Here is a 19,398-nt window from a genome sequence, read left to right as displayed (position 1 = left end):
CAAAAGCATACTGTCAACAACACAGCAGCAAAATCCATATGTGTATTTTGCTTTGGGTTCTCTACATAATGAAGGAGTAAAATCATTGTTAACATCAACGTGACATACGAGAGTGAAAGTCCACATCATGCTGGGCAAAAGGTTTCCACTACAGCTGAATGAAGTTTTGAAAATCCTGTTCAACATACAGTACATTGCACTGAGCACGGCCGGGGCTTGTCTGCAAGCCTTCTCCTACATCATTCCTGGTGGTCTCAGGATCGGAGATAAGCAGCCAGCCTGCCTCATTCATGTGCTGCACCCATCCTCCGTCCCCATCCTGCGTCCCCATCCTGTCATGTGCTGCACCCATCCTGCGTCCCCATCCTGGTATGTGCTGCACCCATCCTGTCATGTGCAGCACCCATCCTGCGTCCCCATCCTGGTATGTGCTGCACCCATCCTGCGTCCCCATCCTGTCATGTGCTGCACCCATCCTGCGTCCCCATCTTGGTATGTGCTGCACCCATCCTGCGTCCCCATCCTGTCACGTGCTGCACCCATCCTGCGTCCCCATCCTGTCACGTGCTGCTCCCATCCTGCGCCCCATTCTGTCACGTGCTGCACCCATCCTGCGTCCCCATCCTGTCATGTGCTGCACCCATCCTGCGTCCCCATCCTGGTATGTGCTGCACCCATCCTGCGTCCCCATCCTGTCATGTGCTTCACCCATCCTGCGTCCCCATCCTGGTATGTGCTGCACCCATCCTGCGTCCCCATCCTGCGTCCCCATCCTGTCATGTGCTGCACTTATCCTGCGTCCCCATCCTGTCATGTGCTGCACCCATCCTGCGTCCCCATCCTGTCATGTGCTGCACCCATCCTGCGTCCCCATCCTGGTATGTGCTGCGTCCCCATCCTGTGATGCGCTGCTCCCATCCTGCGTCCCCATCCTGTGATGCGCTGCTCCCATCCTGCGTCCCCATCCTGCGTCCCCATCCTGTCATGTGCTGCACCCATCCTGCGTCCCCATCCTGGTATGTGCTGCGTCCCCATCCTGCGTCCCCATCCTGCGTCCCCATCCTGGTATGTGCTGCGTCCCCATCCTGCGTCCCCATCCTGGTATGTGCTGCGTCCCCATCCTGCGTCCCCATCCTGCGTCCCCATCCTGGTATGTGCTGCATCCATCCGGGGGCCTGAGCAGGCGGGGACACCGGCGCGCTGTGGGGGTCAGGTGCCGGTATCGCCGCCAGCTCAGGCCCCCCAGCACTTACTATATTCACCTGTCCTGCGTTCCATCGCTGAGCGCCGCCATCTTCCCGGTCTCCTGGCTGTGACTGTTCAGTCAGAGGGCGGCGCCGGCGCGCATTAAGCGCGTCATCGCGCCCTCTGAACTGAAGGTTACAGGCCGAAGACCGGGAAGATGGCGGCGCTCAGCGATGGAACGCAGGACAGGTGAATATGGCCGATACTCACCCTCCTGGCGGTCCCTGCTTCTCTGTTGGAGATCGCGGTGTGCGTTCAGTGTGAACGCACACCGCGATCTCCCGGGAGCGTCACTCTGTGAGGCCCAGACTGCGCCGGCGCTTGCGCCTGCGCAGTCTATAAAGGCTTCGGACAGAGTGACGCTCCCAGCGTTATATTATAGATGTGAGAAATTACATCTCAAAAAAGGCATCTCAGTCCTTTAAAAGAACAAAGATCTCCGAATTCCCTCCCTCCAGAGTACACAAAGCTTTTCTTATAAGGTGTTGTCTTGTAATAAACATATTTATAACCCACGGCCCGTGATGAGTAACCAGAAAACTAAAAGCAGAAGTGCAGTGGTTAATTCAGCCGCGTCAACGAGAAGGAAGACAACTCATCCTGACATCATAAGCAAAAGTTCATTTTCTACTTCAGAGAATTCCTGCAAAAAGGCAAAGTGTGAAAAACAGCTGATCTGCAGCCACTTCAGAAATCTGCAGCACTTTACACCAGGTGCCTATAGATTAGGACAGTTTTATAAATGGCAGTCTCCGGACCGCATAAGTGTGTTGTGGAGTGGTGGACATCACCATGACTATTCTATACATGAATATACCCCGCATTATACGGGCCGGACTCCGTACCCGCCACACACATGCTGGGACAATCACCAACTTATTGCTCAGTGGTAAATATAGATACCGAGCGTCTTAATATATAAACATTCTGTTGTGAAATCTATTTCTAAACACTCTTTTTCGGTTATTACGGTACTTTGTATCTCCGTTCATACTGCACCCACATACACAAATGATACACCATCTGAATGGTAAACTTGCCCCCTTCGGCAAGAAAATAGCCAAACAAACCACACATCCACGATGTGATCACAAAAGTCTTAGTTACTCATCAGTTAACGGTGTTTTTCGGAGTCCATGACAGCACCACGGAGAGAGGGGATCCACCCTTCAGGAACAAGAAACCTACAGATACATAAGGACAGCACCTCTCCCACGCATCAACACAAGAGGACCACCAAGGTTAACAGCATAATTTATATACAACGATACTACTGCTAACTATTCACCACGACTGGACTATACAAAAAAAGGAACTTAAGAAGACGGGAGGGTATGTACGGGTGCTGTCATGGACTCCGAAAAACACCGTTAACCGGTGAGTAACTAAGACTTTATCGGTCGTCCATGACAGCACCACAAAGAGAATTACAGAGAGTAAACTGTTTAGGGAGGGACTACTGCTTGCAGCACCCTTACACCAAAAGAGAGGTCCGAGGAAGCACCCAGGTTTAATCTATAATGGTTATAGAATGTGTTTGGAGAAGACCAAGTAGCAGCCTTACATATTTGGTCGATCGACACCTCTAACCTCTCCGTCCACAAGGCAGCCATAGCTCTAGTGGAATGCGCTGTTAGTCTTTCAGGCGCCGGCTTATGCTCTGCAAACCAACTGATGCGTGGGAGAGGTGCCGCCCTTATGTATCTGTAGGTTTCCTTTTCCTGAAGGGCGGATCCCCTCTCTGTGGTGCTGTCATCGACGACCGATAAATACAGTTTAAACATTAATTTTCATAAACCTGCAGTAAGGAAAAATGACCTGCAGGTGGCACCACACTACCTCAAAGTACACTACCACAAAGCTGCTTACAGACATCACAAACAAATCCTAACATTTGCCTTGGGGGCTTTTCAGCTTGCCGAATTCCTTGCCCAGCAATTTCAAGCATATTAGATGATTTCACACTACACTGCAGGTGAGTCACATATGCAAACACATTTGTAAACATGCACTGCTTTTTCGGTGATTACTTCGCCCCACACACACACAAATAATACATCATTTGAAAGGTAAACTTGCTCCCTTCAGCAAGAAAAGACACAAAAACCACACATTCACGATTTGATCAATAAATACTGTTTAAACATTCATTTTCAGAAACCTGCAGAAAAAAAACAACCTGCAGGTGGCACCACAACCTTAATACATTTTTTAGCCTCTACTTATCAAACCAATTTATTGTATTACCATTCTACATACATAAATACCCCTCATTAAATAAATTAACATTTGACCAGCTTGATTTTCCTGAAATTGCCTGCGCCCCCCGATAACCAATGTGTGAAAATTTCATTCGGGCCAACTAGTATATAAATAAAGCAATGGCAGAGAATGCTCTGCTGTAACAACATTGCATTTCACCGGGATTTTTTCTATTTTAATATTTTACTATTGAAAATTACTATTAGATAATTGCTGCATTTTATTTACCCATTCAATTGAATGCATCAAAATAGTATGCTTTTAATGTATGCTGTAAAATAGCACTGTTTGAACATACCCCAATCGTACAGATGGGAGAATTGATTTACAGGACTCCAGTCTATGGGGCAGATCAGGACTGTGTGACCGCATTACCCATTACCTCCCGGGACTCCAGGCTCATCCACTGATTAGCTGGGTTGGCACCACGTCAACATTGCAGTGTAACGCACACACAATGTCACGCTAGGCGGGCTAATCAAAAGAAGGGATTGGCCCCTTCCAGAGGTCATACAGTACTGACCTGCACCCTGGACTGGGGTCCTGCAAATCCATTCTCCCATCTCTACGATTCGCGTATGTTCATACAGTGCTATTTTGCAGCATATATTTTTTAAAAGCACTTCTGATGCATTTTTAATACTTTTAATTTTTTTTTTTTTTTAAATAAGTTTTGTAAATTTCCTTGAAAAACATTTTTAAACCTAAAATAAAACAACATTTTACAAATGTTGCTGATGTAAAGCAGACATGAGGGAAATGATATTTATTAATTTTTTTGTGTGGTATGACTTTCTGGATTGACCCCTTAACGACCGCCGATACACCTTTTAATGGCGGCAGTTAAGACTACTTATTCCTCAGCGCTTTTTAACAGCGCTGAGAAATACTGAATAACAGCAATCGCAAAAAAAAAAGGCCGATTTCCCATTCATTTCTCTCTCCTCTGATATGATCTAACATACCAGAGAGAGAAATGGGGTCCCCCCGAGCCACCCCCGGTATCCCTGGACCCTCCGGCTCTGTCACTCAGCGTCTTTTTCCTGGAAGAAAATGGCAGTCGCATGCGCAGTGCTCCTGCCAAGATTTGCTGGTCAGCACCCGGCAACAATGGGAGATTTTTCCTATTGGTTCATTTTGATCACTGGGATATCACAGTGTTCAAAATAGAAAAAATAGTAAATCAAACCCCCCTTAGTTAGTTAAAAATAATAAAATAAAAAATTTATATATTTTTTCCCATTCCTTGTGATTAGAGTTGGGGTTAGAGCTAGGGATAGGGTTTCGTTTAGGGTTGGGATTAGGGTCAGGGCTGTGTTAGGGTTGGAGTTAGAATTGGGGAGTTTCCACTGCTTAGGTACATCAGGGGGTCTCCAAATGCGACATGGCGCCCGCCATTGATTTCAGCTAATTTTGCGTTCAAAAAGTCAAATTTTGCTCCTTCCCTTCTGAGCCCTCCCATGCACCCAAACAGTGGCTTTCCCCCCCCACATACGGAATATTGGCGTACTCTGGAGAAATTGCCCAACAACTTTTGTGATCCATTTTCTCCTGATACACCTGTGAAAATAAAAAAGTTTGGGCCTAAAGTAAACTTTTTGTGAAAAAAGTTAAAATGTTAATTTTTTTTTTTTTTTTTTAGGAGTCAGAGTCGGCCCATTTTATACCAAGTCCACCAAAATGGACACAGACTCCATGACTCCGACTCCACAGCCCTGTTTTAAACACTCCAGATGTTCAAAAAACACCTTGGTGGAGAAATGGAAGTGGGTGTCACATCTTTCAAGAAGCTCCTGACTGTTCACAAAACACCACTTAATGGTTTGTAGAAAGTTAATGTCATCCTCCATCAATAGGATTGGGGATAATTTATTGATTGTCCAACTGCTGGAACACCCAGGGATCCAAAGACCAGCACTCAGAAGATCCCCATCTGGAGCATGCGTGCCTCCAGGACACCCGACTTTTTGATAACACAAAACGGTCACGCAAGAAAGAAGAGGTGCAAACAAACAGCTGTTCTAATAACTTGCAGCCAACAATGCAGAAGTTTGACAATTTTCTATGATTTGTGATATACTTAATGAGGGATGTCAAGGAGTGGCACCAAAACAAACTGTAGTCTATTATAGAAAAAAAAACTTGGCAAACATTTGAAGTTTTCACTAAATGTGGTAGTTATCATGTAACACTTGTCATTTGTGCCACCACGTTCGATGATCATAAATTATTACTCAGCATAAACACACACCTCTACTAATTATATCATTTTTCATACGGAAAGAGGAGGCTACATGACAAAATGTGCGGATTATAATAATTGTATGTAGGTTGTACAACCAGGGCCCGAAAAATCTGGTACATATATTAAAAGATTTCAATAACAGATCTTAGGAGGGATCTCAAATGCAACACAACATTATATCAATATAGTGGGAGATTTCAGGGAAATAAAATACTCACATGTGACACTTTCTTGATGGTTCATTTAGAAAACCAGGGACCCAATATCATCATTCACTATTGAGATCATGTGCCATCAGCTAGGGTCACATTGCGTTAATGCAATCCGTTTAGCGCTAGCGGGTTGCGCTAACGCAATGTTTTTAATGGGGCCGCGTCCCGGGGTCGCGGTAATGTCCCCGCTCTCGCAGATCCCCGATCTGCGAGAGCGGGGAACGGACCGCGGGCGCGCCTCGGACGCTGCAAGCAGCGTCCGCGGCGCGCCAGGAAACACCGGCGCGTCGCTAGCGCGTGCCGAACATGGCACGCGCTAGTGCTGCGCGTTCCCATTGCCGTGAATGGGCGCGCTAACGGACGCGTTGCACAGCGTTAATTTCGCCGTGCAACGCTGTCCGTTAGCGCTTTCCCATTAACGCAATGGGAACCCTCATATCTTGTGAGAATTGTCTACTTACAGGGAGTCTGTTATCCCCAAAGCTAAGTTTATGATTGTCACTTAGCCCCCATAAATATCATGCCTGTTTAGTTTCATTACCCAGAAAATGATCTTTAATCCTTATGAAAATGTGGCACTTGGTGCACCCTTGGCGAGGCCAAACCTCGCAGTGAACCATGCTGTCCCTTCCCCTTTGCTGATTGACAGTGGTGTGCACACTGACTCTGCAGGAGAGCAGTGCAGACATTGTCAGTGCATGAGTAGAGCAGGTGTGCACACATCTCTCCTGTCTACAGTAAGCTGGCTGCCACTCATGACACCCCCGAAAGTCAGTGCAGTGAGCGGCCGCAGCAGACGGGAGATGGATGGGCGAGCACACTCTCGGCACCTGCACGGTCATTGTGCGTATGGATGAGTTTTCAGTTTATATAGCTCTGTCAATCAGATAAGGGGAAAGGGTGGCTTGGTGAGCTGAAAGTTTATTTTTTCCCCCCGTCGAGGTTGCACCGAGCACCAAAATTTTTGTAGAGATGAAAGATAATTTTCTGGATAAAAAAAGCTAAGAAAACTAAACAACATGTATGTTTATGGGGGCTACGTCCCCTATGTGACTATCATAAATTGAGTTGCATGGGTGACAGACTCCCTTCAATGTTTACTTCTGTTGTAGGTACCGTATTTACTGTATATTCCAATTCATGAAATCCAAAGCAAATAGTCATTATACAGGTCCTTCTCAAAAAATTAGCATATAGTGTTAAATTTCATTATTTACCATAATGTAATGATTACAATTAAACTTTCATATATTATAGATTCATTATCCACCAACTGAAATTTGTCCGGTCTTTTATTGTTTTAATACTGATGATTTTGGCATACAACTCCTGATAACCCAAAAAACCTGTCTCAATAAATTAGCATATCAAGAAAAGGTTCTCTAAACGACCTATTACCCTAATCTTCTGAATCAACTAATTAACTCTAAACACATGCAAAAGATACCTGAGGCTTTTATAAACTCCCTGCCTGGTTCATTACTCAAAACCCCCATCATGGGTAAGACTAGCGACCTGACAGATGTCAAGAAGGCCATCATTGACACCCTCAAGCAAGAGGGTAAGACCCAGAAAGAAATTTCTCAACAAATAGGCTGTTCCCAGAGTGCTGTATCAAGGCACCTCAATGGTAAGTCTGTTGGAAGGAAACAATGTGGCAGAAAACGCTGTACAACGAGAAGAGGAGACCGGACCCTGAGGAAGATTGTGGAGAAGGACCGATTCCAGACCTTGGGGAACCTGAGGAAGCAGTGGACTGAGTCTGGTGTGGAAACATCCAGAGCCACCGTGCACAGGCGTGTGCAGGAAATGGGCTACAGGTGCCGCATTCCCCAGGTAAAGCCACTTTTGAACCATAAACCGGCAGAGGCGCCTGACCTGGGCTACAGAGAAGCAGCACTGGACTGTTGCTAAGTGGTCCCAAGTACTTTTTTCTGATGAAAGCAAATTTTGCATGTCATTCGGAAATCAAGGTGCCAGAGTCTGGAGGAAGACTGGGGAGAAGGAAATGCCAAAATGCCTGAAGTCCAGTGTCAAGTACCCACAGTCAGTGATGGTGTGGGGTGCCATGTCAGCTGCTGGTGTTGGTCCACTGTGTTTCATCAAGGGCAGGGTCAATGCAGCTAGCTATCAGGAGATTTTGGAGCACTTCATGCTTCCATCGGCTGAAATGCTTTATGGAGATGAAGATTTCATTTTTCAGCACGACCTGGCACCTGCTCACAGTGCCAAAACCACTGGTAAATGGTTTACTGACCATGGTATTACTGTGCTCAATTGGCCTGCCAACTCTCCTGACCTGAACCCCATAGAGAATCTGTGGGATATTGTGAAGAGAAAGTTGAGAGACGCAAGACCCAACACTCTGGATGAGCTTAAGGCCGCTATTGAAGCATCCTGGGCCTCCATAACATCTCAGCAGTGTCACAGGCTGATTGCCTCCATGCCACGCCGCATTGAAGCAGTCATTTCTGCCAAAGGATTCCCGACCAAGTATTGAGTGCATAACTGAACATTATTATTTGTTGGTTTTTTTGTTTGTTATTAAAAAACACTTTTATTTGATTGGATGGGTGAAATATGCTAATTTATTGAGACAGGTTTTTTGGGTTATCAGGAGTTGTATGCCAAAATCATCAGTATTAAAACAATAAAAGACCTGACAAATTTCAGTTGGTGGATAATGAATCTATAATATATGAAAGTTTAATTGTAATCATTACATTATGGTAAATAATGAAATTTAACACTATATGCTAATTTTTTGAGAAGGACCTGTATTAGGTATATATATTTTACTGAATGCAATATCAAAGATAAAGCCGTGTGCACTACTACTAGTGGTGCCCAGGTAGGTTCCCACACCATGTGATACTAAAAGAAAGAACCTGGCACTCAACTTAAAGGGACACTGTCACCTGAATTTGGAGGGAACAATCTTCAGCCATGGAGGCGGGGTTTTGGGGTTTTTGATTCACCCTTTCCTTACCTGCTGGCTGCATGCTGGCTGCAATATTGGATTTAAGTTCATTCTCTGTCCTCCATAGTACATGCCTGCGCAAGGCAAGATTGCCTTGTGCAAGCATGTACTACGGAGGACAGAGAATGAACTTCAATCCAATATTGCAGCCAGCATGCAGCCAGCAGGTAAGGAAAGGGTGAATCAAAAACCCCAAAACCCCGCCTCCATGGCTGAAGATTGTTCCCTCCAAATTCAGGTGACAGTGTCCCTTAAATGCTCGTGAGATTTTAATGGTAGTAGCCAAAAAACGTTTCGGTCCTATATCTGGACCTTCATCAGTTACGTACTATGATGAAAAAGTGAATGACTGTAGTGTCATATAAGGCAGTGTTTTTCAACCTTTTTTGAGCCGCGGCACACTTTTTATACTTAAAAAATCCTGAGGCACACCACCAACCAAAATGGCACAAAATGGTGCGTCCAGGTTTGAGATGAAAGTCTGCAGTCATTCTATGTGACTGCAGGCTTCTGAATTCTCACAGCGCAAGCACTGCACACTTTCAGGATTCTCCCTTGCCGGTGGCCAGAGTGGACGGTCATGACAGCACAAGTATGTGATTTGGATACTTCTGGTCACATTCTAACTAGACGTGTCCGGCCTCAGTCAATTCATTTTCATTGAATGAGGCCACACATGTCTAGTCAGCACGTGACCGCATGTATGTAAATCACCAACATCAGAGAATTATGATAGCAGTGTGCACTGTGAGAATTCAGAAGTCTGCAGTCACATAGTATGACTGCAGACTCATCACAACCTTGGACATCCCCTTTAATGTTCCTAACAAATAAAAATGAGAATTAGTATCACAAAAAAAACACATTTACATCCAGGTACCTGATAGATGACATTGTTTGTGGAGTCGCCTCTTTCTTTTCATCTTCACCTTGTCCAGATGCCATGATGACTCTTCTCATCCACCGGCAGAGCTCGTTTCTGCAGACTTCCATCTTCTCCTGTCTTCTGCAGCACATCCCGACACAACACCCTTAAAGATAGCAGTGTTATTATAATGCTCCGGAATAACAATATCTGCCCTAGGCTGAGCCCCTGAGTAAATAATTGCCCCTCACTTTATTCCCAGCACATAATATGACCCTCACTGTCCCTCTTATGGTACATGCCATCCACACTACCCTCTCTCTCTTTTCCATACTTCACACTGCCTTCTCATACGGTGTCCCTCATAGAGAGCCCAGTCTCTCTACTGTGCCCCTTCATTACACTCCTCCTACTTGGCATACTGTCTCCTCCTGGCTGTTACCCTCACACTACTCAGTATCTATTCTGTATCCACTCACACTTTCATCCCCCCATACTGTCTGCACACATTTCTAATAGCCTCCTCCTGTACATCCCCCCCCCTGCTAACATACCCCTTTGCTCTCTCCATATTTCCTCCTCACACATTCCCCCCTCACACATTCCCCCGACTCCCCATACTGTCCTCACACATCCCATCACCGTTGCTCCCAGTACTGTCAGCGCACATTTTTCCCCTCGCTACTGTGTCCACCCCCATCTCCCCACTCACCCCCACAGAATATATCCACTGCCCTTCCGATAGAATAAATCCATCCCCTTCCACAGAATAAATGCACCCTGCCCCACACATGCTAAATAAATTCCAGCCCCCCCCACACGTATACACTGAATAAATCCCCCCCATACACTGAATAAATCCCCCCACTCACTGAATAAATCCCCCCCATACACTGAATAAATCCCCCCACTCACTGAATAAATCCCCCCCATACACTGAATAAATCCCCCCACTCACTGAATAAATCCCCCCCATACACTGAATAAATCCCCCCCACACACTGAATAAATCTCCCCCACACACACTGAATAAATCCCCCCCCACACTGAATAAATCCCCCACACACACTGAATAAATCCCCCCCACACTGAATAAATCCCCCCCACACACTGAATAAATCCCCCCCCACACTGAATAAATCCCCCCCCACACTGAATAAATCCCCCCCACACACTGAATAAATCCCCCCACACACTGAATAAATCCCCCCACACACTGAATAAATCCCCCCCACACACTGAATAAATCCCCCCCCACACTGAATAAATCCCCCCCACACACTGAATAAATCCCCCCACACACTGAATAAATCCCCCCACACACTGAATAAATCCCCCCACACACTGAATAAATCCCCCCCACACACTGAATAAATCCCCCCCACACACTGAATAAATCCCCCCACACACTTAATAAATCCCCCCACACACTGAATAAATCCCCCCACACACTTAATAAATCCCCCCACACACTGAATAAATCCCCCCACACACTGAATAAATCCCCCCACACACTTAATAAATCCCCCCACATACTCCCCATAAACCCACCCCACGCTGAATAAATCCCCCCACACTTAATAAATCCCCCCACACACTTAATAAATCCCCCCACATACTCCCCATAAACACACCCCACGCTGAATCTTCGGTGTCTTCAGCTCCACAGCACAGGAGCACTTACCACCAAGTGTCTTCTGTCACCTGCGCGCCGGATAGTGACGTCAGCAGCGTGATCACATGACTTGATCACGCTGCTGGCGTCGCTCTGACCCAGCGGTCAGAGCCTCAATTGTACTCGCAGCTGGTAGATGTCTGCGAGTACAATTGATCTCCGGGAGCCGGCGCGCTGCAGCTTCTTTGTGCCGGCTGTCAGCTTGACAGTCGGCACAGAGAACAGCTGACTCCCGTTCCCCCGCGGCACACCCGACCATGTGTCGCGGCACACTAGTGTGCCGCGGCACACTGGTTGAAAAACACTGATATAAGGCACAGCATGGTCTGCGTCTGGTATTTGCGCAGATAGGTTTAGGCACACAGACTGGACTTATTCACGCTGATAGGTGCTGTGCTTGTGTCCAGACACAGAATCCCCGCTTGTCTCAAGGTCCAGATATAGGACCGAAACGTTTTTTGGCTACTACCATTAAAATCTCACGAGCATTAAGTTGAGTGCCAGGTTCTTTCTTTTAGTATATATTTTACTGAGGCTTTCCCAATATATTTACTTACTAAAATGATGTAACATTTCACCATTCTGATCCGCTCATTGCCCTACATGCGCTATTAGTATATGGTATATTTTGGTCAGTTTTAAGAGCCATGATTAAGAACAATGCGCTTTGTTAGAAACGCGTGGGTCTCTGCTAAAAAGAGAAGTCTTTTCGAAAACCCAATGTGGATTTTAAGCTGCATGAAAACAGAAGCTTGATTATATTTCGAATTTGAGGATTTTCAAAAGGAAAATGAGCTCTGAACTCAGCCACGTCCCATGTATCACAATCCGAGAGAAGTGGAACGATTTTCCTTCAGGAGTAACCCTAGTTACATCAGTGATTTCTTCATCTCCTTTTCCCCTGAAGCAGTAGACTGCACTTCTTTGTCCATGGCCTCTTACAGGGAACGGGTCACTAGGCTTTTCTCAGTACCTGTACGCCCTCTGGGACGGCATACTAGAATGCTGTTTATATGTCCCCAGTCCGTTCTGAACAACACAAAAAATAGCCCGATGGGCATCACTGGTCTTGATCCGGTGCCTCCTCTTTTCTTGCGATTGACGTCCTGTTTAGGGCATCATGCGGATGATGCGTCATATGTCATCCACACAGTGTCCTCCATCGCACTCCTACGCAGACATACTTCTCTCTACCCCACCGAGGGAACAATACTGCAATGCACGGGGAAAGGGCAAAGAGGGTTGGCACATGCGCACTATAACACTTTGCTATGCCCTCGGCAGTGGATGATGTAGGATGCGTCATCCACAAAAAGCAGGTAAGGGGGACAGTGATCGCAGAAAGAGAGGAGGTGCCCGATCAAGACCAGTGACGCCCACTGGACCGGACCACACTGTAGGCGGGAATAATAGAAACTATTTTTTATGTTCTGGAGAGTGGAGTGTCATTGTGTCTCGTGGATCTCTATAGACTTCAATGGTTGAGTCTAATCTGCAGAATGGATGAGGATAGGCCCTGCTCTGAGGACAACAGACAGGAGACAGATGAGGATAGGCCCTGCTCTGAGGCCCACGAACTGGAGACAGATGAGGATAGGCCCTGCTCTAAGCCCCACGGAGCAGAGACAGATGAGGATAGGCCCTGCTCTAAGCCCCACGGACCGGAGACAGATGGGGATAGGCCCTGCTCTAAGCCCCACGGACCGGAGACAGATGGGGATAGGCCCTGCTCTGAGGCCCACGGACCAGAGACAGATGAGGATAGACCCTGCTCTAAGCCCCACGGAGCGGAGACAGATGAGAATAGGCCCTGCTCTAAGCCCCACGGACCGGAGACAGATGGGGATAGGCCCTGCTCTGAGGCCCACGGACCAGAGACAGATGAGGATAGGCCCTGCTCTAAGCCCCACGGAGCGGAGACAGATGAGAATAGGCCCTGCTCTAAGCCCCACAGACCGAAGACAGATGAGGATAGGCCCTACTCTGAGGCCCATGGACCGGAAAGAGATGAGAATAGGCCCTGCTCTGAGGCCCACGGACCGGAGACAGATGAGGCTAGGCCCTGCTCTGAGGCCCACGGACCGGAGACAGACGAGGATAGGCCCTACTCTGAGGCTCACGGACTGGAGAGAGATGAGGATAGGCCCTGCTCTAAGCCCCACGGACCGGAGACAGATGAGGATAGGGCCTGCTCTGAGGCCCACGGATCGTAGACAAATGAGGATAGGGCCTGCTCTGAGGCCCACGGATCGTAGACAAATGAGGATAGGGCCTGCTCTGAGGCCCACGGACCAGAGACAGATGAGGATTGGCCCTGCTCTAAGCCCCACGGAGCGGAGACAGATGAGGATAGGCCCTGCTCTAAGCCTCACGGACCGGAGACAGATGAGGATAGGCCCTGCTCTAAGCCTCACGGACCGGAGACAGATGAGGATAGGCCCTGCTCTAAGCCCCACAGACCGGAGACAGATGAGGATAGGCCCTGGTCTAAGCCCCACGGAGCGGAGACAGATGAGGATAGGCCCTGCTCTAAGCCCCACGGAGCGGAGACATATGAGGATAGGCCCTGCTCTAAGCCCCACGCGCAGTAGACAGATGAGGATAGGCCCTGCTCTAAGCCCCTCGGAGCGGAGACAGATGATAGGCCCTGCTTCTGAGGCTCACGGACCGGAGACAGAAAAGTTTTGTGTGACTTTTGCAGCTGTGGACGTCCCTGTGGTAAGTGCACAGTGTGGATTTTGCTGCTGTGGGTGTCCCTGTGGTAAGTGCACAGTGTGAATTTTGGTGCTGTGGGCGTCCCTGTGGTTACGTGCACAGTGTGGATTTTGCTGCTGTGGGCGTCCCTGTGGTAAGTGCACAGTGTGGATTTACTACTGTGGACGTCCCTGTGGTAAGTGCACAGTGTGGATTTTGCTGCTGTGGGTGTCCCTGTGGTAAGTGCACAGTGTGGATTTTGCTGCTGTGGACGTCCCTGTGGTTACGTGCACAGTGTGGATTTTGCTGCTGTGGGCGTCCCTGTGGTAAGTGCACAGTGTGGATTTACTACTGTGGACGTCCCTGTGGTAAGTGCAGTGTGGATTTTTCTTCTGTGAACGTCCCTGTGGTAAGTGCACAGTGTGGATTTTGCTGCTGTGGACGTCCCTGTGGTAAGTGCACAGTGTGGATTTTGCTGCTGTGGACGTCCCTGTGGTAAGTGCAGAGTGTGGATTTACTACTGTGGACGTCCCTGTGGTAAGTGCACAGTGTGGATTTTGCTGCTGTGGGTGTCCCTGTGGTAAGTGCACAGTGTGGATTTTGCTGCTGTGGGCGTCCCTGTGGTAAGTGCACAGTGTGGATTTACTACTGTGGACGTCCCTGTGGTAAGTGCACAGTGCAGATTTTGCTGCTGTGGGTGTCCCTGTGGTAAGTGCACAGTGTGGATTTACTACTGTGGACGTCCCTGTGGTAAGTGCACAGTGCAGATTTTGCTGCTGTGGGTGTCCCTGTGGTAAGTGCACAGTGTGGATTTACTACTGTGGACGTCCCTGTGGTAAGTGCACAGTGCAGATTTTGCTGCTGTGGGTGTCCCTGTGGTAAGTGCACAGTGTGGATTTTGCTGCTGTGGACGTCCCTGTGGTTACGTGCACAGTGTGGATTTTGCTGCTGTGGGCGTCCCTGTGGTAAGTGCACAGTGTGGATTTACTACTGTGGACGTCCCTGTGGTAAGTGCAGTGTGGATTTTTCTTCTGTGAACGTCCCTGTGGTAAGTGCACAGTGTGGATTTTGCTGCTGTGGACGTCCCTGTGGTAAGTGCACAGTGTGGATTTTGCTGCTGTGGACGTCCCTGTGGTAAGTGCAGTGTGGATTTTGCTGCTGTGGACGTCTATGTGGTAAGTGCACAGTGTGGATTTTGCTGCTGTGGACGTCCCTGTGGTTACGTGCACAGTGTGGATTTTGCTGCTGTGGGCGTCCCTGTGGTAAGTGCAGAGTGTGGATTTACTACTGTGGACGTCCCTGTGGTAAGTGCAGTGTGGATTTTTCTTCTGTGAACGTCCCTGTGGTAAGTGCACAGTGTGGATTTTGCTGCTGTGGACGTCCCTGTGGTAAGTGCACAGTGTGGATTTTGCTGCTGTGGACGTCCCTGTGGTAAGTGCACAGTGTGGATTTTGCTGCTGTGGACGTCTATGTGGTAAGTGCACAGTGTGGATTTTGCTGCTGTGGACGTCCCTGTGGTAAGTGCACAGTGTGGATTTTGCTGCTGTGGACGTCCCTGTGGTAAGTGCACAGTGTGGATTTTGCTGCTGTGGACGTCCCTGTGGTAAGTGCACAGTGTGGATTTTGCTGCTGTGGACGTCCCTGTGGTAAGTGCACAGTGTGGATTTTGCTGCTGTGGACGTCCCTGTGGTAAGTGCAGTGTGGATTTTTCTTCTGTGAACGTCCCTGTGGTAAGTGCACAGTGTGGATTTTGCTGCTGTGGGCGTCCCTGTGGTAAGTGCACAGTGTGGATTTTGCTGCTGTGGACGTCCCTGTGGTAAGTGCAGTGTGGATTTTGCTGCTGTGGACGTCTATGTGGTAAGTGCACAGTGTGGATTTTTCTTCTGTGAACGTCCCTGTGGTAAGTGCACAGTGTGGATTTTGCTGCTGTGGACGTCCCTGTGGTAAGTGCACAGTGTGGATTTTGCTGCTGTGGGCGTCCCTGTGGTAAGTGCAGAGTGTGGATTTACTACTGTGGACGTCCCTGTGGTAAGTGCAGTGTGGATTTTTCTTCTGTGAACGTCCCTGTGGTAAGTGCACAGTGTGGATTTTGCTGCTGTGGACGTCCCTGTGGTAAGTGCACAGTGTGGATTTTGCTGCTGTGGACGTCCCTGTGGTAAGTGCACAGTGTGGATTTTGCTGCTGTGGACGTCCCTGTGGTAAGTGCAGTGTGGATTTTTCTTCTGTGAACGTCCCTGTGGTAAGTGCACAGTGTGGATTTTGCTGCTGTTGGCGTCCCTGGGGTAAGTGCACAGTGTGGATTTTGCTGCTGTGGACGTCCCTGTGGTAAGTGCAGTGTGGATTTTGCTGCTGTGGACGTCTATGTGGTAAGTGCACAGTGTGGATTTTTCTTCTGTGAACGTCCCTGTGGTAAGTGCACAGTGTGGATTTTGCTGCTGTGGACGTCCCTGTGGTTACGTGCACAGTGTGGATTTTGCTGCTGTGGGCGTCCCTGTGGTAAGTGCAGAGTGTGGATTTACTACTGTGGACGTCCCTGTGGTAAGTGCAGTGTGGATTTTTCTTCTGTGAACGTCCCTGTGGTAAGTGCACAGTGTGGATTTTGCTGCTGTGGACGTCCCTGTGGTAAGTGCACAGTGTGGATTTTGCTGCTGTGGACGTCCCTGTGGTAAGTGCACAGTGTGGATTTTGCTGCTGTGGACGTCCCTGTGGTAAGTGCAGTGTGGATTTTTCTTCTGTGAACGTCCCTGTGGTAAGTGCACAGTGTGGATTTTGCTGCTGTGGACGTCCCTGTGGTAAGTGCACAGTGTGGATTTTGCTGCTGTGGACGTCCCTGTGGTAAGTGCACAGTGTGGATTTTGCTGCTGTGGACGTCCCTGTGGTAAGTGCACAGTGTGGATTTTGCTGCTGTGGACGTCCCTGTGGTAAGTGCACAATGTGGATTTTGCTGCTGTGGGCGTCCCTGTGGTATTTGACGCAGATTTTCCACACGGACTCACATGCACACAGTCCACGGCGTGCCACGACACCACCCACCCGCGACCCTCGCGTCATCCTCAGGCTGCAGAAGGCTTTTTAGCGGAGACAGATTTGTAGATAAGCCCTGCAGGCGGCACGGCAAATATCGGAAAATCCTTCCTTCACGAGTCAAAACACCTGGCGACCAATCAGAGCGCAGAAGATTTGGGCAGCTGTTACCATGACACCCATAAAGCCCCGGCTCTCCCGGGCTAGTGACGGTCAGGCTATGGCCACACTCGGGGGCCCGGCTGCACACCCTGACACCCCGGCTGCTCTCACCGTTGTCAGGGCGGCTCTGGCGCCTACCACAAGGTGCATTAGGTGAGTCCGTATATTGTGCACACAGCCCGGGGCCACCACCCGCTGCCACGGCTCAGCCTCCCTACCGTGTAGCCCCTCTCCAGGTCGCTCTCTTCATACCGAAACGACGGGACGTAAACCTCCATCTCGCCGAGCTCCGTCCTCGGGGGCGGCCAATGGAATGTCGGCTCGTGACGTCACGGAGGGAGCCGACTCCGGGCAGACCGGAGCGGAGAGGGTTAAGAGAGATCACATGATCGTATCATTCCTGCAGCTCTATGGACGGGAGATGCAGGCGTGGTCACGTGATGGGAAGGGGCGGGGCTTATCATCATAGGGATTGGGGAATCCTGGAGAACTCTCGATGTAGACGCGTCCACTGCGGGTGCGGCTGCTGCATGCGGCATTGGTGCGGTTAGGGAGCCGGGGAGGTGACGGGCCTGTCCTCTCCCGGCCATTCTGGCATTTACATTGTGGTTCCTCTGTTATTACTCCTGGAAATGTGTGTGAGGCTGAATGTCCCCTGTGTCACAACTATGGGCATCGAAGTGGGCACGGAAGGGGGTTCTTGAAAGGGTTAATTGACTTTGGGCCTCTGATCCCACACTGCAGACACAATCAGGGGGCCACACACCATGCAGGGCCCTCCAGCCTGGCCGCAGTGGCTCCGGGAAGCAGAGCTGGCATGACAGCGGGCACAGAGCCCAGAGGTGACTGCAGGTGCCTAGAGCGGAGCATGGCCCAGGGCAGCAGAGCGGGCATCACAGTGGGCACAGAGCCCAGAAGTGACTGCTGGAATATAAAGCGGAGCATGGCCCAGGGCAGCAGAGCTGGCATCATAGCGGGCACAGAGCACTGATGTGACTGCTGGTGTATAGAGCGGAGCCTGGCCCTGGACAGCAGAGCTGGCATCACAGCGGGCACAGCCCAGAGGTGACTGCTGGTGTACAGAGCGGAGCATGGCCGCGGTCACAGAGCCCAGATGTGACTGCTGGTGTATAGAGCGGAGCATGGCCCTAGGCAGCAGAGATGGCATCACAGCGGGCACAGCCCAAAGGTGACTGCTGGTGTATAGAGCGGAGCATGGCCCTAGGCAGCAGAGATGGCATCACAGCGGGCACAGAGCCCAAAGGTGACTGCTGGTGTATAGAGCGGAGCATGGCCCAGGGCAGCAGAGATGGCATCACAGCGGGCACAGCCCAAAGGTGACTGCTGGTGTATAGAGCGGAGCATGGCCCTAGGCAGCAGAGATGGCATCACAGCGGGCACAGAGCCCAAAGGTGACTGCTGGTGTATAGAGCGGAGCATGGCCCAGGGCAGCAGAGCCCAGAGGTGACTGCTGGTGTATACAGAGGAGCATGGCCCAGGGTAGCAGAGCTGGCATCACAGCGGGCACAGAGCCCAAAGGTGACTGCTGGTGTATAGAGCAGAGCATGGCCCAGGGCAGCAGAGCCCAGAGGTGACTGCTGGTGTATACAGAGGAGCATGGCCCAGGGCAGCAGAGCTGGCATCACAGCGGGCACAGCCCAGAGGTGACTGCTGGTGTACAGAGCGGAGCATGGCCGCGGGTACAGAGCGGAGCATGGCCGCGGGCACAGAGCCCAGATGTGACTGCTGGTGTATAGAGCGGAGCATGGTCCTAGGCAGCAGAGCTGGCATCACAGCGGGCACAGAGCCCAAAGGTGACTGCTGGTGTATGCAGAAGAGCATGGCACAGGGCAGCAGAGCTGGCATCATAGCGGGCACAGAGCCAAGATGTGACTGCTGGTGTATAGAGCGGAGCATGGCCCTAGGCAGCAGAGATGGCATCACAGCGGGCACAGAGCCCAAAGGTGACTGCTGGTGTATAGAGCAGAGCATGGCCCAGGGCAGCAGAGCCCAGAGGTGACTGCTGGTGTATAC

At 49.6% G+C, this 19,398-nt stretch overlaps 1 protein-coding gene across 2 annotated transcripts in view; it reads right to left on the bottom strand.

Moving 5' to 3' along the window:
- SNX24 (sorting nexin 24) overlaps positions 1–17,756 on the bottom strand; it is a 255,214-nt gene extending 237,458 nt beyond the window's left edge. Inside the window, exon 1 of one of the 2 annotated variants that reach the window (XM_069753582.1) lies at positions 17,583–17,756. In XM_069753582.1, coding sequence (XP_069609683.1) covers positions 17,583–17,642 — 60 coding nt within the window. In that variant the 5' untranslated portion in view covers positions 17,643–17,756. The remainder of the gene's footprint in view (positions 1–17,582) is intronic. The other variant, XM_069753593.1, reaches the window with a different exon arrangement.
- Between the last annotated feature and the right edge of the window lie 1,642 nt (positions 17,757–19,398).

This window comes from Ranitomeya imitator, chromosome 1 (genome assembly GCF_032444005.1).
Source record: "Ranitomeya imitator isolate aRanImi1 chromosome 1, aRanImi1.pri, whole genome shotgun sequence".
In the NCBI taxonomy this organism is placed as follows: Eukaryota; Metazoa; Chordata; class Amphibia; order Anura; family Dendrobatidae; genus Ranitomeya; species Ranitomeya imitator.
The sequence above is the reverse complement of the archived record's forward strand: the minus strand, read 5'-3'. Positions and strand labels throughout refer to the sequence as shown.